Genomic DNA, 21,373 nt, shown 5'->3' on the forward strand with positions numbered 1-21,373 from the left:
AAGATTGGTCAGAAAGAGGAAAAGAGAAATATTTTTTGCTTATATCAGCACTATATAACAATACTGTCCTGATATGAAATATGTGCCTGATATGAAACGGGAACACTTATGTAAAAATAAAACCTTCAACCTCAATAGTATAAAAATAAACCGGCTCACATACCGTTGTTGGAAACAGTGCGGGTGGTGAATTGCGTCGTGACGTCTTGTTCGATACCGTATACATTCAGTACAACGTATGGATCTAAAATCTACAAAAGAAAGAATAGACCTTTCCCGAAACCTATCACGTGATCAATTTTATGACGTCATCTCAAAATTTAAACTTGGAATTTCAAAAAGATTTTTTCTTTAACAGGTAGTTCATACAAAAAAAATTCAAATTAAAGCATTTCTCATTGCTTTACAAAAAAGGTTTAAAAAATCATGTTTACATGAAAACGAGGCGGGGTATGGAAAATTATCAGAAGCTTAGAGGAACTTTTTAGAAAATGAAAGTGAAATATCTTTTTATCTAGTAGACCAAATGGAACAAAATTTTCAGGGATCAAAACAAATTGAACTGTGATAATTAGATTAATCAAAATTTACATTTTACAGAAGTTAATATTTAAGTGGGTTTCGGGAAAGGTCTATTGATTGATAAGTAATTGTAAGTTGTTAACTGAAGTCTGTCTCAATGTAATATGCAGCGGAGACAAGAAGGCAAAAACTTTCGATATAATTTGAATGAGTGGGGGCTTTGTGCTTGTTAAGAAATATTTATTATTGAAATGTTACCAAATGGAAATCTAAAAAATGGAAAATGAAGATGACAGATTGAAGATTTCCCAATATGAAAAAGGAAGATCGTAAGAAATTTTTACAAGGAGTTGTTTTTTTTCGTCTTCATTTTTCATCTTAATTTTCTATTTTTATTATCTTTTCTATTTTATAACAACCAACTCATTATAATCTTCTGAACAAACGCCAAACCGCCATTTCATTCAAATTATATCTAAATTTACAGCCTTTTTTGTCTCTGCTGCATATTTTATTGAGACAGACTTTAGAGTGAAGAGTCAAGGTTTAAAAATGAATCAATCGACTTCAAATAAACGCCCCTTCTTGTAACATTATACTTACATCTTTTCCGGACACTTTATTGGGTAGAAAATGACCACTGATAATCTAAAAGACATAAAATAAACGGATAATGATAAATTTTAGTGATTTTAGTTTAAATGGATCTTCATATATTAAGCTTTGTACGCAGTAAATAAATGAGGATCATCTTTCTTTATTTTTTTGTCGTTTTCAGGCTTAAATGTTTCAAACGTGTCGGTAAGCGGCACGTCAAGTAACCTTGCTCAATCTAAAACACAAAAACGAAATTCCCTAATCAACAAAGGAGTCAAGCACCTGTCAACCACAAGACAATAATTTCCCTAAAAGTCGATTCGCATTATACATAGGGCTCTTCCAGAAAATGTCCGTACATGGGAGGCCCATATAGTGTCTGGGGGGTAGTGAAAAATCTACAAAATTTGCCTTGCCCTACCAGGGGGTAAACTTGCTCTGTTTGAGGATAATTTTGATTGTACATGGGGTCAACCAGGCTCGGATACAGAGGGAGGCTATAACCAATGGAGGAGAGTGCACTTTATTATCGTATTACCTTATATGGAAACTAATTACTCTCCATGAATAAGATAGCCTACCTCCTGTATCCGACCCTGGGTCAACTAATACTTTTCCGGGGGGTTAGACCTACTGTCCGGGGGGGTCAAAAATTACAATATCCGGGGGGGGGGGATTTCCCAAAAATGTTATATCCTCCACCCCCGATATTTAAATTTTTTCTACCATATGTAAACCAATCTTAAGAGAAATAGACTGATATGGCTTCCAATATGAAATAAACTTTATTTAGGTTTTGTCTTTCTGAGGTAACGCTATGTTTGAGCACCTTCGACCCGTCAAACAAAAATTGAAGATATATCGCACTAAATAGGACTTTTCTCAGAAAAAAACCGTATACCCCTGTTGAGGAGGTCCATTTCCGTTCCAAGGAGGTAATAAGGTTTGATATGTGGCGGAATTCCATAGGGAGATACAAAAATCTGTCAAAAATAACTGGAATTTGATGGAGGGGAGTAGCTTTTTAAATCATACTAAAATTCAGAACTTCAGAGGGGTTTAAACCTGAAATTGCTTGGAATTCCAGGGGGTATAGCATTTCCAGTCAGGATGGACCTTCTCAACAGGGAGTATACGGTTTTTTTCTGGAAAATTCTACATTTACCTCGAACGTAACTTGCATCGGTTGAATAATTTTGTCGAGATTCTCGTCTTCTGGATCAAAATTGATATTTTCTGGAAAGAAAAAGACAAAGTTTTGATTTGATGTCAGTGTCAGTCCCGGGACTTGCTCTATAACTAAAAAGGTTTTTTATTGGGTAAAAAACCCAAACTATCAAAAATTTTTTTGCTTTGAAACAGAACCGAACAGGATCGAGTTTGAGTTAACAAGAGTCGAATGAAGTTATTTGCTTTTCTGTCAACATGGAAATTTGAATTTGAACTAAATTAAAAAGATATCAAAAGACCACTTTTAACATGTTTACTGCAATCAAGGAAGCGCTCATAATGCGTATTTTACAACCAACATGCATAGTTTGGCAGTAAAATAGCGAAAATAGCACAAAAACGTGAAAATATTATCTCACAATAGACGAGAATTGCCCACAATGCTTCGCGCGGAAAAAAGTTCACGATGAAATTCTTTCCACACAAAGCATTGTGGGCAATTCTCGGGGGTCAAATCTGAGTTTTCATGTAAAGCCGATATCGTCTATAGAGTCATCCGCAATATTAAGTCCCCGCAAAATCTTAAAATTTCCATGATGAGCTCAACCACGAAAATTAATCCCATTAAAGTATCATTGCAGACATTTGACATCCATTTAACCAAAGTAAACTCGCTCGCCCCAAACCCTTTTCACACAGCTAGAGTTGATAGGTGTATACATGGTCTGTGTTGACCTTGAAAGTTTCTTTACCGTCTCTGAGATATTCTGGTTTGAGAATGTATCCCGATGCACCGTTTACTTTGAAGAATCCATCATTCAAATCCATAAATTCACCAGGAGTTTGGTAGTTCAATGCAACTGTTGAAATTAAGAAGAAGAATGAAAATATTACTACGCAATACACGTATTTCCTATTAGCGGATTCATGTAAAAAAAGTCACGTCGAGAAAGTCTCTGATTGGCTGAAATATTGCATATACAAGCATATTTTTCAAAATGTCCAGAGTATGAGGTAATCTTTGCATGCCTCCGCCAATCAAAAGTTTGTTTACTCGACGTTTTTTCGTGACTTTTGCATGAATCTGCTAATAGGTAATAGGTGTATTCAATATTACGCATTGTTTCAGAAGATTGACAGAAAGTTGTTATTTACTAGACAAAGTTCTAGGTTCTTTCTAGTAGTGTTAATAACAACCAAAAGCTTCGAGAAAACTAAAATAGAAAAAAATGTTGTTTGCTATTCCTGATATTTTGACTCTTAAAAGCGATAGAACCTAGAACACGTCAAAATGCTAAAACATCCGCGGATTAAAAGTTTCAAAGTTGAAGATGTATTATACTGTAGAGAGGGAGATAACAGCCCACATATCTTACTAACTATGAGTTATTGAAGATAACTAAGTTAGTCTACACAATAGACAACTCCAGGCTTTTAGACCATACTCTAAAGTAGGAGTTTTACGCTCGAAATGGAGGATGATATGACATAGCCTAAACTAAGTCAGCTCCTGAAACCCACATAGTGTTTTTATTTCCACTAGATGTTTACAAATAAAAATCAGATCTGAAGAATTGGCCAAAAATACACACTTTTTTTTTAATAACAAACTTTATAAGAACATAAAGCTTCAATGGCCAAAATCTTAAGAACAAGTTAAGAACATTTTAAGGCTTTGTGAACTCTAATACACCTGGTTTCTTAAGAAAATGGACAAAAACACTCAAAAAAAATGATGACAGTATATGAACATGTTAAGAACATTTTTTGGCTTAAAACCCTAAAATCTAAAAACATTAGAGGGCTCCAAAAAATTTGAATGTTCTAATAAAAAAACATGTAGCTGCAAATCAAAATGGTATCAAATTGATAAAATAATAGAAAACATACCTATCTGACAGCCAACAGCCCACGCTGTTGCCGGATTATAGTTACTGGAATCAACTCTAATGCCAGACGGATATGTCCTGGTCAAGAACTTTTTGTTGTAAGTAGAAAACTCTTTCCCATGCGATTTCGCAAAAGCTTGAAATTTGCGTTCTCCGATTGAAGACATTTTGAATGGCTCTTGTTGGCCTAAAAATGATGTTAAAAAGACGTGTTTTGAAATTACATTGAGCAGGACAATATTAATGAGCTCCTAGAGTAGACCCTCTATAATACGTGTTATACAGTAATATACGTAATATGATAATACAGTAACTGTCATGGGATAGTTTGTGTAATAGTATTGTTATTCAGTATGCTAGATTAACGAGTTAATTATATAATTCATGCATCCACGTTAAGATCATACCACAGTTTCATTAAAACCTACAAAGTTGCATTTTGGGCTCTCTTAACTTTGGGCACATACTATTCTTGTGTTCTCATCACATTCAGGCTTTTAGACCTGCCCTTATTGTTATATTATAGCAGGCATTTACACAAAGTCGAGAGATAGAGCAGCAATAAAAGTTTTGACCCTTCAAAGCTGCTTTTTGACAAAAACAGGCGCAATTGCATTATAGGCATGCATGAAATCCTGAAAAATACAAATATTGTTTTGGGAATGGATTTGGTCAATTGAATCACGGTTCAACACCTGAATTGCAATTTCACAGTTTCAGTAGGTTGTGAGCAAGAAGTCAATGTTTGTAGGTCTTAAGGCGTAACAGTGTAGGTTTTAAGATGTATTTTGATTTTAACGTACAGTTTTGAAAATATTTAGGTACCAATAATCTAATTGTAGCATTAGTAACTTTGCAGTGAATCATTGTTCAAAATTTGAGAACAGAAGGACTATTTTATAAATAGACAGCTATACAGGTACTTTCAACACAAAAAGTTTCAGCCTCAAATTCCACCTAAATCTTCAGATATGTTTTAAGGGGTATCCACTGGTAACAAAATTATAACTGGATAACTCGTTTAAACTTGAAATAAAAAGGAATTCATTATGAAAAGATAGATCAATGAGCGAAATAAAAAATTATTACCTTGCGAAGCCGATTCGAAGCCGTGAAAATGGACAGCCTGAATGTAATTCACCAAGTCGGATAACTCATGAGACAGCTTCAACTGTGGAAAGAAAAAAGGGTCGAAATATTAGTGAGCGTAACTGGTGGTATACACCATAAATTTAAAAAGCTCGAAGGGCTAGATGTCGTGCTTTAAGCCATCGCAGGCAAGAAAAAGTGAATATCGGAAAAAATATTGTTGCTATTGTTTTCGAAAACCCAGGAGCTTCTGATTGGCCAAGCGCTGAAATCCTATTGTAATGTCACGTAACTTTAGTAGGATTTTTCTACCTAACCACAGCACACTTTTCAGCAAAAGCTTTACATCTAGCCCTTCGGGTTTTAAAAATTTATGGTATACACCTGTTGCGGTAACAAGACAAGCCATTGGATGAAGCGAAAAGAGGGAATGAAAATCTGAGGCTTTAGTTTTATAGTAGACGTTTTTTTTATAATAAGAACATCCAAAATTTTCGAAGCCTTCGGATGTTCTTAACTTTTCGAGTTTTAAGCCTAAAAATGTTCTTAACATGTTCTTATTTTGACCATTTTGTGAATATTTTTAACCATTTTCCTAAGGAATAGGGTGTTTTTGAGTTCACAAAATCTTAAAATGTTTTTAAGTTGTTCTTAACATTTTGGCCAGCAAAGCCTTATGTTCTTATAGTCTGTTCTTATATAGTTTGTTCTTATAAAAAAACCTGTAGACTTTGAAAAAGATTTAGATAAAAACAGTTGGAGGTCTTTCTCAAGACCCTGGAAGGAATCTTCAAGCAAAAGATCTCAAACAATTTGACTATCCCTTTAAGGTATTTTTTTGATGGTGATGAAATTCCATGCCCCCCCCCCCCACTTTTTGGAAAACCATGTCATATGTTATTAAGAATTACTATTTTAAATTGGTTTGAGACCAAATCAAACCACAAAAACTATTATTCTCCCCAAATATATATCGTTTTAAGGTGTTTTGAGAGTGTAAAAAGTGAAAAATTTTCTTCGTCGCCCAACCATGGTGGGCGACATTTTTCCCAAAATGTTGGCCCCCTCACTCAAAATGGCTCGCCGGGGCCCATGTCTAGGTTGTCTTTTTAGCAGTGAATCAACTCTTTCGGCCGATTGGTACAGGGTCAGTGATAGGAGGGTGTAGTGGTAGTGTAATGGCAAACATATATCTAAACATTTTTCTTATAAGAACAAACTATATAAGAACATAAGGCTTCGCTGGCCTTCAAGGCTTTGTGGACTCAAAAACACCACATTTCTTAGGAAAATAGTCAAAAATATTCGCAAAATGTTCAAAAATATTCGCAAAATGGTCAAAATAAGAACATGTTAAGAACATTTTTAGGCTTGAAACTGAAAAAGTTAAGAACATCCGAAGGCTTCAAAAATTTTGGCTGCTCTTATAAAAAAACGTGTACATATTTTTTACATTAAGAAATACAAGAGATTCCTACCTTTTTGGTCTTTTTACTCGAAATGCTTTTCTTGAAGGAAAATTTTCTGCTTTGCTTTTTAGAAGTCAATTTCTCAGAGGAGAGAGAAAGTCCTTCAGTTGCTATGACGTCATCATTAGAATTCTGCCGATCATCGGGCACCAATTGTGAATCATTGATATCTTGAAAGGGCGCCGTTCTCGGGCCATGTTCCGATAGAAAGGTCACCGTATCCGAATTTTCTTCTTTTTGACAGGGTGCCGTGTCCGAATTTTCTTCTTTTTTATTTTGAACATGTGTTTTTATATTTGTTTCTTCATTCATTTCGTTCTCCTGCTCCAGCTCATCCAAATCAATACCAATTTCCGACAACACATCTTTACCCTTTGAAGAGAAGACATAGAGAAAATTATATTGAACGTTTAAAAAAGGGTCAGTCAAAAACCTGGCCAACCTCTGTGGTCCGACCGTATGGCAAACTATGGCCAACCAAAAAAAAAAATTTACATTATCCTCCTAAAAAAACATAAAGTATCAAAACTTGAAGAAACATTTTTTATCCGAACCAGAATAGAACTCGGGTCCCCCACTAGTAGGGACCAGTGCTGCGGCGGTGTGGATAAAAACCACACCCATTGGTGCTCCGTAGCGCCTTTCTACTAACTATTTGAACCTTAAGACCACATTTTTGGATTCTACGCCCAAAAATTTTGACTCGGACCAAATTCGAACTCTGGACTCCAAGAGTATGTTAAAATTATAAATTGCATAAAAGTCCCGTAAAAGTTAAAATCGTTAGCGTAATCAAAAACGCTTGCTTCAAAAGAAAGGCTTCAAACACGTAAGGCTATTAAGATGTTTTAGAAAAGAGAAGAGGGCGCTTAAAATTGATGGCGTCCTCTTTGGCGGTCGTCTTGGTTTGACGGTTTAGAAATCTAACAAGACGGCTTATTATTTTACTCCACTAGGCCCTTGGCCTCCGAGGAAAACCCAATAGCCACCCGCTTCCTTCTTCTAAAACACCCTATTATCATATAGATTAGAAACGTTCAATACTTTGAGAAGAACTCAAAATAGTTCATAATAACTTACGATTTCGGAGAGCGATTCACCAGCTTCATCGTCATCTTCAGAGACGTAATCATCTTCCCCATCATTCGTCCCCAAACCCCTGACGCCGTCCACGTGGTCGTGCTCTGGTAGTTTTTTACCCTGTGAGAATGACAAGAGAAGCTGCAGTAGTTCATAAGTTCAGTCAGATGGTCAACTTGTATTTTACGGACCGGTCTTCAAATTACTAAATACTCATAGATTTCAAGGTCATAGCACTTGTCAATCTTGAGATTTTAAGGGGGCCTTGACCTTCCCCTAGTAAAAAGAGAAGAATAATGGGAAGATGCTCGAAGCGTTAATAACGTTTTTAAACAAATTGTTAGTCATACCTTGATCAATATTTTGCCTCTAAAGAATTCTGGTGATGGGAGCTGTTCAATACTATTGTCTCTTCTCGCGTCGTATAATTTATCTGAGGATAAAAGAAATTGTAGCATAATGCCAAAGGAAACAAGGTTTCGATAAAACAGCAGTCTAAGGTAATTATAATAAACGACCTCGACTTTTATCTATACGGTTTTGAACCTTTCGATTCTTAATATGGGAAGAGGATGCGCTAACTGGTGAATGCATTAATCGTACCACTAATATACTCGAATCAAGTTACCTTTTAAGCGTTCATGGGCAAAGACTCTCTAAAAAGAGAATAACGCCTTAATACCAACATCACATGTTGATATGAACGAAACTTATTTGCGTCGAGTACATATCAGACTTAGGGTGAGTCGTGGGCCTTCCTCTGTCAAACTTTTACAGAGAGAAAAACTTCCTCATTCTTTTACCTCCTAATATAGTTTTGAGATATCTCGCCATTGTTTGCTGTTGAGCCACGCTGCAATGATTCTCCAGCGACAATATTAGTGGATAGCTGAAAATCGATGAGGAATTATAAATATAAGAATATAACTGAAGTAAGTGAGGCAATCAAGGTAGCTGATAGCTGAAAATCCAGAAAGAAATTGATGATAATTTGTTGATATAAGAATATAACTTAAGTAAGTGAGGCACTCAAAGTAGCTGATAGCTGAAAATCCAGAAAGAAATTGATGATAATTTGTTGATATAAGAATATAACTTAAGTAAGTGAGGCACTCAAGGTAGCTGATAGCTGAAAATCCAGAAAGAAATTGATGATAATTTGTTGATATAAGAATATAACTGAAGTAAGTGAGACACTCAAGGTGAGCAAGCGACAGTCGGTACTGCAGATTCTCGCTAATGGGCTTTTCCAGAAAAAAACCGTGCACCCCCTGTTGAGGAGCTTCAACCTTTTGTGAACTACCCCCTTGGAATTCCAGGCAATTTTAGGATCATACCCCTCTGGAATTCCGAATTTTTACAGATTTTCATCCATTACCCCCATGGAATTCCACTTATTTTTGACGGATTTTTGTCTACTGCTATGGAATTATACTGCATTTCAAACCATACCCCCTTGGAACAGAAATGGACTCCTCAACAGGGGATGCACAGTTTTTTTCTGGAAAAACCCAATTCGAACTTCTGTCAATGGAATCTCTATCTTATTCGAATAAATCAGACTCCAGGTTCGAACGAGTTAACACTATAAGCATGCTTCTACCCTGAAAAAGTATTCCTCATGGTACTCTCATTTGTAAGAGCAGATAGGCTGTTCATTACTCTCGCCTCTGCACGGATTTAAAAAATGGAAACAAAATTGAGGTAGAAAAATGTTGAAAGATCCAATTAGTTTTTCAAAAATATAAAATTGATCGTAGAGTTTCGAAAAATGATCCGCGTGAAAACAAAGTAAGCGCTAGGTTTAATCTGCCATCCCAGAACCGGCGGAAAAACCTTTGGTTTTGAAATCAATGGTGTAGGTGTGGTCATATTTACCCTTTTGGATCGAAATTTTGCTCTATAGCTGTGATGACATCTTTGAAAAGAATTTTAGTTGTCAGAGTGTGACCATGGTAAACGATCGGTTCCCCATTGTCACCATCCCAACAATCGACTGCAAAAAAAAGAGAAGGAAATCTCTGTTAAGAATACACACCTATCAACCCTTAGCGGCTTTTATGGGGACTGGTTTTTGACATCTTGAAGGTAAAAAAGTGGTCTGAATTTTAACATTCTAAAATGGAGGCGTTGCTTTATAAGTTTGATCCACACACGTTTTGAAGTTTCGAAGGTTTTAATAAGAGATAATTCAGCAGAATTAGTCTAAATTAAAACAATCTGAGGCATAGCAGAGGGTCCATTTGGTGCAATAAAGGTACATTTTCCGGTAAGCTATATCTTCTACAATCGGCGCCGAAATATTTGGCACGAAAGGGGAATTTCCTCAAAACTTTAAAACCGTAAGTACTTTAAAGTACGTTTAGAAAGTAGAGATTTAACTCTGAGTTTTTACATTAGACTTAAGACTTACGACCTTAGAATCTAAAAGCTCTAAAATCTTCCAATATGGCTGGGAACATAGCCTGAAACCATAAAACCCCTCAAAAATTGTTCACCAGATTTTCGCCCGAGCTTTAAATTCTGAAAAACGTTAAATTACCCAAAATTGCCAATATATTTCGGCACTGATTGTAGCTAAAATCTAAAAGATGTTGATAAAAAAGTTACATTTTAATGAGTCAAAATAACATAACTTACTCTCTACACATTTGCAGCCTCGCTTGAGTGCATTGACATATCCTTCGACGCTGGATTGTCCTTGTAACTGTCCTCCCAGTAAGTAACTATGGAAACAATTAAGGACGGAAAATTCAAACTACAGTTGACGCTCTCTAATTCGACGCTATACTATTCGATACGCTCCATTATTCGGTAATATTGAAAGTCACCGTCAATAAGAAACTCTCATAAACGACGCTCCCTTATTCGATACGCTCCATTATTCGATAATGTTGAAAGCCACCGTCAACAAGAAACGCTCTCTAAGCGACGTTCTACTATTCGATAGGCTCCCTTATTCGATGAAATTTAAAGTCCCCGTGTCAACAAGAAACTCTCATAAACAACGTTCTACTATTCGATAGGCTCCCTTATTCGATGAAATTTAAAGTCCCCGTGTCAACAAGAAACTCTCATAAACGACGTTTTACTATTCGATAGGCTCCCTTATTCGATGAAATTTAAAGTCCCCGTGTCAACAAGAAACTCTCATAAACAACGTTCTACTATTCGATAGGCTCCCTTATTCGATGAAATTTAAAGTCCCCGTGTCAACAATAATAATAATAATAAGCCTTAACTCGTGAACGAGCATAAATTAGTAATAATACATGATTATGGATTTAAATAAATATTAAAAATAGATATTCTATCTTTTTCTTCTGTCTTTCTTCTTTTGATATCGTTCCAATCTCAGAGCATTTAAACTTTCACAAACAGCTTGAATCTTTGACCGCCATAATGGGCGATCCATTACAATAACAGTCCAATCGAGTAAATCGATTTTCTTTAAGAGTTGTTTACAGTTGTCTTTGTATCTCAATTTTGGTCGTCCAATAGAACGTGAACCATGTTCAAGCTCTCCAAACAAAATCATTTTTGCTGCTCTAACATTTTGCATTCTCCCAACGTGACCAAGCCATCTCAAACGACTTTTTGCCAGTAAAACTTCAATATCTTCAACATGAGCTCTGATCAATACCTGTTCGTTACTTACATAATCATCCCATTTGATTTTCATTATGGAACGGAGGTGACGTTGTTGGAAGGTACGGAGTTGTCGAATTTCATAAGAGTAAAGAGTCCAAGTCTCACTCCCGTACAGAAGAATTGGTAGTAAGCATTGCTTATACACTGCGATTTTAGTCGAGATTGTCAAATTGTGGTTGTCAAAGACTCTGTGTCTAAGCCTACCAAAAGCACTGGATGTTGCTTGGATGTCAACAAGAAACTCTCATAAACGACGTTCTACTATTCGATAGGCTCCTTTATTCGATGAAATCTAAAGTCCCCGTGTCAACAAGAAACTCTCATAAACGACGCTCCCTTATTCGATACGCTCCATTATTCGATAATGTTGAAAGCCACCGTCAACAAGAAACGCTCTCTAAGCGACGTTCTACTATTCGATAGGCTCCCTTATTCGATGAAATTTAAAGTCCCCGTGTCAACAAGAAACTCTCATAAACGACGTTCTACTATTCGATAGGCTCCCTTATTCGATGAAATTTAAAGTCCCCGTGTCAACAAGAAACTCTCATAAACAACGTTCTACTATTCGATAGGCTCCCTTATTCGATGAAACTTAAAAACCCCGTGTCAACAAGAAACTCTCATAAACGACGTTCTACTATATTCGATAGGCTCCCTTATTCGATGAAATTTAAAGTCCCCGTGTCAACAAGAAACTCTCATAAACGACGTTCTACTATTCGATAGGCTCCTTTATTCGATGAAATCTAAAGTCCCCGTGTCAACAAGAAACTCTCATAAACGACGCTCCCTTATTCGATACGCTCCATTATTCGATAATGTTGAAAGCCACCGTCAACAAGAAACGCTCTCTAAGCGACGTTCTACTATTCGATAGGCTCCCTTATTCGATGAAATTTAAAGTCCCCGTGTCAACAAGAAACTCTCATAAACGACGTTCTACTATTCGATAGGCTCCCTTATTCGATGAAATTTAAAGTCCCCGTGTCAACAAGAAACTCTCATAAACAACGTTCTACTATTCGATAGGCTCCCTTATTCGATGAAATTTAAAAACCCCGTGTCAACAAGAAACTCTCATAAACGACGTTCTACTATATTCGATAGGCTCCCTTATTCGATGAAATTTAAAGTCCCCGTGTCAACAAGAAACTCTCATAAACGACGTTCTACTATTCGATAGGCTCCTTTATTCGATGAAATCTAAAGTCTCCGTGTCAACAAGAAACTCCTACTATTCGCTCCTTATCGATGAAATCTAAAGTCCTCGTGTCAAACAAAACTTCATAAACGATCTATTCGAAGGCTCCCTTATCGATGAAATTTAAAGTCCCCGTGTCAACAAGAAACTCTCATAAACGACGTTCTACTATTCGATAGGCTCCTTTATTCGATGAAATCTAAAGTCCCCGTGTCAACAAGAAACTCTCATAAACGACATTCTACTATTCGATAGGCTCCCTTATTCGATGAAATTTAAAGTCCCCGTGTCAACAAGAAACTCTCATAAACGACGTTCTACTATTCGATAGGCTCCCTTATTCGATGAAATTTAAAGTCCTCGTGTCAGCAAGAAACTCTCATAAACGACGTTCTACTATTCGATACGCTCCCTTATTCAATAAGCTTCTTATTCGATGAAAATCCAATTCCCCTTGAAGATCGAATTAGAGAGCGTCAACTGTATTTGACTGGAATGGGAAACACGCTATAACGCATGCATGTCTTTCTTTAGACCAATTTACACGACCGACATTCTACTTTGTCCCTATTTGAATTGAGAGACGCTATTTGATCGATTCGGGACGAGATGGAGTTTTTACAAGTTTTTTTTGATTTGGTTGGTCGTTAACTAGTAATAAAACAATTTTGTTACTTTTTCTAAAGAGCGCGTCATTTTTATTACTTCAAATGACCAGTTATTCAAGTATCTTATAAAAACTCCATCTCATCTGATCGATTCCGCCAACAAAAAATTTGCTAAAAACTAACACAGTATGCTCAACGAGTAAAATTAGTTTGTTTTTTTTCGGATTACCTTCAAAATTACTAATGACATCTGGTAGCCCTGCTGATAGTGAATCACAATTTTGCTTAATAGGCAGGATAAGAAAGCTCGATCTACCTTATCGGCCAAAACTTAGTCGGCCCTAAGTGACTAAATTTTGGCTTAGTGACTAAAATTAGGGCCGACTAAAAATTTAGGCCGACTAAAATTTGGACCGACTTAAAATTTATCAATGGCTTAATTATTAAGGTAATACTTAGAGATACCGGGTGCGCCACAAAAAAGTTTCTCTCTTTAACGTGAATTTTACTGAGGTCTAAAAATGTTGAAAGAATCAATCATTTTTCATTGGACGTGTTTGAGCACTTTCTGATAGTAACTTTTTTATTCAATTGAGCATAACTTTTGATCTAATGAATCAAATTTAATAAATGACCCATCAAAAGTTTATCTTTCTTCTTTTCAATGAAATAGGAATGGTTCTTTTAAAATTTTTAGATTTCGAGAAAATTTGTTTAAAAAAGAGAGAAACTTTTTTGTGGCACACCCACTGACCTTTATACCCTGGACAAAGCTTCTCAATCCAAGCCAAGCAAAATCTATGATCGGACTTTTTTGAAAAGTGGTACCCTAATGGCAGCACTACTCAATAGCGGTGTAAATGCATCGAGAGCGCTAGATCTACTTTCCCTAGAAAACTTTTGATGATTTAGCGCCGTTATACGTTAATTTTTAACACTGCAATAACTTCTTTACGGGTACCAATTCAAAAAAACTTCGGGTCTGGGGTCCCGTGACATCTTTTTTACGACCTAACCATTTGTCTGTATTTTTTTGTGTGTTTTAGTCAGAGAGTTGTTGTAATACATTATTTTGCTCAGAATTTCGTGCTCTTTCAGGTGGTACCAATCATTTTCGTTTGTTTTGACTTTTGAAAATAAGCTATTTCTCTACCTTATTTTCCCTTGCAGTTTTGCCTATGACATCACTATTTTGGTCATAAAAGGTTTTCCCGGGCCTAATCCGCGTCCTCCCTCTCAAAAATATCTTGTAATATACTGTTCTTTGGAATAGACTAAAAATGGCTAGGTCGTAAAAAAGATGTCATGGGACCCCAGGCTTGGTCCCTTACTATCAAAGATGACAGATATAGCTTGGTCCAGGGCTATATAAAGGTCAGTAAATTTCACTCACGTGTTATGAGATGAATTGATGAAGTAATGCGACAAAGGTTGCGTCATGTCTTGATATACGTCACGATGTTCTGGAATGATGACGTCATTATCTGATGAAGTCAAATAGTCAACAAAACCTGAAAAAAATGAACAGAAATGCTACAAGAAAATGAGCCCATTATTTGGCAAAAAGTTGAAATCAAATTAAGAACAATCTCAGCCTCAGATTTCAGAAATGGCTAAGAAAATGATTTTTTACTATTTTATGAATACACGTTTTTTTAATAAGAACAAACTATACAAGAACATAAGACTTCGATGGCTAAAAATATAAATAACAATTTAAGAACATTTTAATGCTTCGCGGACTCTAAAACGGCCAATTTCTTAAGAAAATGGCCAAAATATTCACAAAATGGTGAAAATAAGAACATGTTAAGAACATTTTTAGGCTTAAATTTCAAAACGTTAAGAACATCTGAAGGCTTCAAAAATTCTAGATGTTCTTATAAAAAAAAACGTATAATACCTGAATAAGTGCAAGCATATTAAGAACACCTTGATAATATTGTTATAGCCTCAAAATCATGAAAATTCAAAACAGCCGACTCTCGCTTCAGGTAAAATTTACTGGTACTGGTACCACTCCTGTCCCCAAATTTCTTCACTTTCCCTTGATTCGTCTCTTTAGTTGCTTAGCATCAAGTAGAGAGACATCAAGTATCATTTTAGGAATCTTCGGTATGACCCACTAGAGGGTCGAACCCACAATTTTGCGCACCATGGCTGGATGCTTAACCTCCATGCTACGGTGTCTAATTTATGTAGTCATCTAGCATGCTAGACGAAGGTCCAGCATAGCCTAGAAATCTAAGCTAGTTTGATTCAGTCACTAGTATAAATCGGATGTAAGTTGTGACTGAATAACTAGTATTCCAAGGCAAACTTAAAATCCGTAAATATATAAAATCTTTAAAGCGCCGAAAACGCTATACTGTCATAAGCCGTGTATCCAAGCCTTGTGAATACGGGCTTAGTTGACTAGGCTAGGCCCAGCACGGATCAGACTAAAGATCAAACAAAAGAACAAAACCAATCACAGATACCAAAGCCCCTAGACAGTAATTTGCAAGCTTCTTGTTTTAGAATATATTTCGATTGAAAACAAAATTTTTCTGAAATCAGGAAAAATGTCTAAAAAATAATACAAATCAGCCTTTCGGAAAAAATGACGTCACCAGCGTTATGTCACCACCAAATCAAGCCGCGTTTTCAAAGTGTTGTCAAGACAGTTCAAAGTGTTACCAAGACAATTTCTTACAAGTACAGCTAACTCGATTTCGTAAGGATCACACATTGCTAGGAAAGGGCTAGGAAAACAACAAAATAGCGAGACCAAATTTGAACAGGGCGCCGTAACAGATTCTTGTTATAGAAATCACTATTTTCCATAGATGGCTAATTTTCTAGCGCCTTCAGAGGTTTACCGTGCGCTTAGGAAAATTATGACTATTTACCAGGTTAGGGAAAATCTACTGTATTATGGGCTCTTCCAGAAAATCTTTGTACATTCGGGGTGGAGGATATATTGGATATTTTGTGCGGGGGGGGGGTTAGTGAAAAATCTGCAAAATTTGCCTTGTTTTGGGGGTAAATTTGCTCTGTTTAGGGGTAATTTTGAATGTCTGGGGATCAACTTATGCTAGTTCGGGGGTGAGGTCCGTTGTCCGAGGGTCGTAATATACAATGTTCGGGGTAAATTTTCAAAAAACGTTATATCCTCCACCCCCCCCCCCCATATTCCATTTTTTTCTGGAAAATCTACTGTACTGTTTCATCACTTTTTGGCTTGAAAATAAATTTCTTTCCGATTTGCTGGTAAATTAACCAATATCGATTTTTTCGAAAGTCCACGATTGAAATTATCATCTGCCAACCGTAGTTTTAATTTTTTACAAAAGAAACCATCCTGACATTGTTCACTTCTCAGTTTCAAGCTAAATAAGGTGATCAGGTATTTTACATCCGTGGATGTTCCCCTGATGATAAACTCTCTCTGGAAAACCCCAGAAACATCACATTTCTTGCATTTTGTTGATATATTTAAGGTCAATCGCCTGAACACATCTAATACGAGGGTTTCCTCTATGTCCAAATTCACCAGCGTGTATAGAGCTGTTTCAGACTTTGGGTGTGGAAATGTAAATTCGTCTGATCGTGAGGTGGTAGAGTAGACACAAATATCTAGAAAAAAGAAGTAGTGAAAGATCGTGGGTTAGCAGTAAACGTGATGCCAGCCCATAATTTGAACTCAGGTTATTTGTAATTCGGTAACCTTGCCGACGCACTGGACTGTCCGGTGCTGTATTTAATTATACCGGATACAACTGTCTGGTGTTACATTACGGGAATTCTTGACACCGGACAATTCGGTTTGAAAAAAAAAGTTTTAACAAGGACTACATACTAATTAACCACAAAAGTTTCAAAAAAAGTTGTGCACCGGACGTACAGGAGCGGCTATTGGATTGACCACTGATAAATTTTCTCATTGAAACCGGACATTCGCGTCCGGTGTTTTTCGAAAGTCCGGTGCGTTGGCAGAGTCGTGTTCAAATCTCTGAATAATAGAAGTACGATTTACCATGTCCGACGTACTATACTAATAGGTGCAAAAGATTTTATATATTCACCTCTTTGGAAAACTTTCACGCTCATTTCACTCTCAGTTTCTCATTTATATTCAGTCAACGCTCTCTAATTCGAATCTTCATTACTCGAATCTTTCTGTAATTCGAACTAAAATATTGGTCCCCTTAACTGGAAAGTGGTTTAAATTACTCTTTGTAATACGAGCATTTCTATAATTAAAATAAAATTATTGGTCTCGAATTAGAGAGAATCAACTGTAATACTATTTTCGGTTTTTTCAGTTAGACACGCTGTATACGTACCATGAGAAGTTATCTCTGACAGCCTCTTTTCAATGTCTGCTACAGATTCGACTTCGCTTGCGACGATTGCGTCCGGTAAATCAATAGACTGACTGTATGAACTGGTTAATATGATTGTTAAATTTCTCGGTTGTTTTGAGATCAAGTGGATGTTCAAAATACCATTTTCACGTTCCTCAGTGGTTGCATTTTCCTAAAAAAGGAGAAGATTTAGTCACTCATTCTCAGATTGTTTAGCAAAATAATAGAATTCCGTAGAATAACGGAAAAATGAAGATTCTATAAATTTTAAAACATATTTCTAATCAGAAAATGTTTCGGTATACATTCACTCACCGCAATGGATTGTGTTCGAATCCCAAGCTCTTCCAGGCAGGGTGTTAGGATAATATGGTGATAGACTCTCTGCCTTTTCACTCAGAAAATATTTTTTGGCTCAGACACATAGGAAAAAATGCAGCAGAAATTAGAGTTCGTACAGAATTATCGAGTTTTACAATTGGTGGCCATAGCGCTGTGGCATTTGGGAAATTAGATCTGGGAAAGTGTTTACACGTTGTTTTTTTTTTTTATAAGTAACCTTAACTTTGCTCTGAGCCTGGAGTTCCTTATTTTTACAGAGAATTTAAGCCTCAAAGTTCCTTATCGAGTTCCTTATTTACATAGCTGCTAAATTTGGATAACCATCTCTTACTGTTCCTTAAAACTTGTTTTCTTATTCTCAGCCTGAGCAGTTCCTAAACAATTCCTTATTTTTTGGACCATTTTCAGCCCCGAGTTCCTTATAAACGTGTTCCTTATATAAAAAAAACGTGTATTCCAAATTGCTATTTTGCCCTCCCCAATCTAAATAGTTGATGTAAAGTGAGCACGAACTTGGATAATTTTCCTCCTTTTGTCAAGGAGAATTCTAGTTGTCATGCCAACCATTTTGCTGTTTTTATTTCGCAGAAATTACAGAAAAGTAATTTACGAAACCCGAAGAAGTTAATATAACTTAGGCGAAAATAAAAAAATGTTTCCGGATACCGGCCGGGTGAAAAAAATATTTTTTTCTGACCCGGCCGCAGACTATGGGTTCATCTATATGGTTCATCATAAAGAAAACAAGTTAACCGTTCAAACTATCAAACGTCGTTTGGTTAGATATTCCCGCTTGTAAATCAAGTTTGTTCGTTAGTAGTTGATACATTAGTATTCAGGGCTTACTTCATACTGTTTGTACATAAAGCAAAAAAAAGATTTTCCGGCCGGCCGCATGAGTTTTTTTCCTTAACCCGCATTCCGGAAGCACTACACTTCTCGCCTTACCTGAAAGATTTTGTTGAAAGAATGATAACCAAGTCGTCCAATTTCTTGTCCATTGTGCATTAACATTTGCAAGTGTTCTGGAACATTCCATTCCTTATATACATATTTCTTCAAGAGGCTAGTTGAATTGTTCTCCTTGATATCCAGTTCCTCAACCTGGTATAAAGTATTTTTACACGAAAACAAAATAAATCTCTCTATAATTCGAGCAGTCGAACCCCTCTCATTCAGACCACCATATCGAAGAAGAGCATCGGTCTTCTAATCTCAGTAGGAGAATTTATTAAATACTCTCCTTAATTCAAATAACTATTGGTCCAAAGTATTTCTATATAAAAACACAATATAATCTTTCTATAATTCGAACAGCCAAACCCCTCTCATTCGGATCACCATAATTCGAATATTTTTGTCTATAATTTGAAGAAGAGCATTGGTCTTCTAATCTCAGTTGGAGAATTTATAAAATACTTTCCCTAATTCAAATACTTATGGGTCCCCTTGAAGATTGAACAAGTCAACTGTATGAAAGAATCTCACCACCTGGTACCAAAATAATGACAAGGGTAAAACAAGCGATAAGCCCCCCCCCCCCCCCCGGGGGGAGATGATGGGTACTTAAGCAAATGGAGGGTACGGGTATGTGCCGCCCTTAATTTAAGGGTACATTTTTTATGACTTCCAAAGTCACATTAAGGGTCGGAAAAAAGGAAGTTTTTGTCCCTAAAAACTTTGGTCAAATTAGTCCCAATAATTCACAAAATTTTAGTCCCACTAAGGGCAGCAAGATGGTCGAAAGTCGGGCGGCACACTCCCGTCAGCTTACAACCCTAGTACCCCCTCCCCCGGATAAAGTTGAATAACTAGATGAATTTTTTATCACATCGTGCACAAATATGACGAATGAACTTACCTTTGTTAAAGATTTTAAAAGCAATGTCTTTAGATTAAAAAGATTTGTTTTTCGTGATTGAAGATACTTTGCCATCCTCGTTGAAATTCTGGAGTATTGTTACCAAGATGGAACATGGCCATGAACTTCCCCAATGTCAGCCATGCTCCCTTTTCATAATACAAAAATCTGTAATAGCACCAGTTAGTCGCCTTGTTGAAACTTGAAACAAAGTGTACTAAACGTTTATTTTTGTTAAAAAAGTAAAATGTTGAAGCAGCAAATTATGTAAAACAGGAAAAATGAAGCGACTGCTTTATTTTTTGTTGTATAAGGAACCTTAACTTGGCTCCGAGCCATGGAGTTCCTTTATTTTTCAAGAGAATTTCAGCCTCAAAGTTCCTTATCCATCAGTTCCTTATTTACTAGGCTGCTAAGATTGGATTTGCTAAGTATGTGACTTATGTATAAGTACAACAATGGACTAAAATGCAAAAAGAGACGTTTATTAAACGTTGCTTCGTCAACATTTTGTTATCCTTGTGTTTAGGCTTTGTAAATGTGTGCAAATTCAAGTTTAATTCTCTGTGACTTGACTTGTTTTGTTATCTCAGCCTGAGCAGTTCTTTGACAATTCCTAGTTTTCGGACCATTTTGAGCCTCAAGTTCCTTATAAACGTGTTCCTTATAAAAAAAAACAAAAAAACGTGTATATGCTACACCATGTCTTCTTCACGCAGGAAATTCTCGAAAATCATTCGACCATGTTATTACAGTAGTTAGCAAATACATTTTATGATTACACTTCCTTCTATCACTAAGGTACAAAAAATACTGGAAAGCTATGATCGTTAGAATTGTACACGTTTTTTTTTTTATAAGAACGTCAAAAATTTTCGAAGCCTTCGGATGTTCTTAGTTTTTTGGATTTGAAGCCTAAAAATGTTCTTAAAATGTTCTTATTTTCAGCATTTTTTGAGCATTTTGATGTAATTTCTTAAGAAAATGCATGTTTTTAAGTCCCCAAAGCCTTAGAATGTTCTTAGAATGTTCTTAAATTTTTGGGCCTCGAAGCCTTATGTTCTTATATAGTTTGTTCTTATAAAAAAAAAAACGTGTAACCGTAATGGTCGCTTATTAAACATTTCCATTTTTCTCCTCTCTATATTACGTTTTTTTGTGCCAACATTTTGACACGAAAAAAAATTAAAAGCTAAGTTGTTAAATGCCGTGCAAAGGAAGAGCTTTTTTATTTTAGAAGAAAGTTTATCCCCGTCGGCTCTTTGGAATTCTGTCTTTCGCGTTATAATTAAAATGCCCACAAAAGGTTAATAATCAAATTATAAAGAAACAACCATTACTTTAGGAAATCGCTTTTTACATCTTGTCAAGTGCTTATAAAAAAGCTTAGCTATTTATATTGTGATATGCTTACAAAAAAATGATATAAACTTCTAATAAAAAACCAAGACAAACCACCGTTTTAAAAATAATTGACAACAAAAAATACCCATTATAAATCAGACAGAAAAAAACTGTGTAAGACTCTTTCTACACTGTAAA

At 36.0% G+C, this 21,373-nt stretch overlaps 1 protein-coding gene across 2 annotated transcripts in view; it reads right to left on the minus strand.

The window, feature by feature from the left end:
- LOC136803517 (1-phosphatidylinositol 4,5-bisphosphate phosphodiesterase zeta-1-like) overlaps positions 1 to 21,373 on the minus strand; it is a 59,862-nt gene that overhangs the window by 6,196 nt on the left and 32,293 nt on the right. For both annotated transcript variants that reach the window (XM_067060259.1, XM_067060258.1), the window contains 13 exons: positions 14,673 to 14,790; positions 10,457 to 10,542; positions 9,695 to 9,812; positions 8,620 to 8,705; positions 8,167 to 8,249; positions 7,817 to 7,936; positions 6,746 to 7,108; positions 5,268 to 5,349; positions 4,180 to 4,365; positions 3,042 to 3,149; positions 2,285 to 2,355; positions 1,126 to 1,170; positions 164 to 251 (listed from right to left, as the gene is read on the minus strand). In XM_067060259.1, the coding sequence (XP_066916360.1) occupies positions 164 to 251; positions 1,126 to 1,170; positions 2,285 to 2,355; positions 3,042 to 3,149; positions 4,180 to 4,365; positions 5,268 to 5,349; positions 6,746 to 7,108; positions 7,817 to 7,936; positions 8,167 to 8,249; positions 8,620 to 8,705; positions 9,695 to 9,812; positions 10,457 to 10,542; positions 14,673 to 14,790 (1,554 nt within the window). The remainder of the gene's footprint in view (positions 1 to 163; positions 252 to 1,125; positions 1,171 to 2,284; positions 2,356 to 3,041; positions 3,150 to 4,179; positions 4,366 to 5,267; positions 5,350 to 6,745; positions 7,109 to 7,816; positions 7,937 to 8,166; positions 8,250 to 8,619; positions 8,706 to 9,694; positions 9,813 to 10,456; positions 10,543 to 14,672; positions 14,791 to 21,373) is intronic.

Source organism: Clytia hemisphaerica, unplaced genomic scaffold (genome assembly GCF_902728285.1).
Source record: "Clytia hemisphaerica strain Z4C2 unplaced genomic scaffold, Clytia hemisphaerica genome assembly, whole genome shotgun sequence".
In the NCBI taxonomy this organism is placed as follows: Eukaryota; Metazoa; Cnidaria; class Hydrozoa; order Leptothecata; family Clytiidae; genus Clytia; species Clytia hemisphaerica.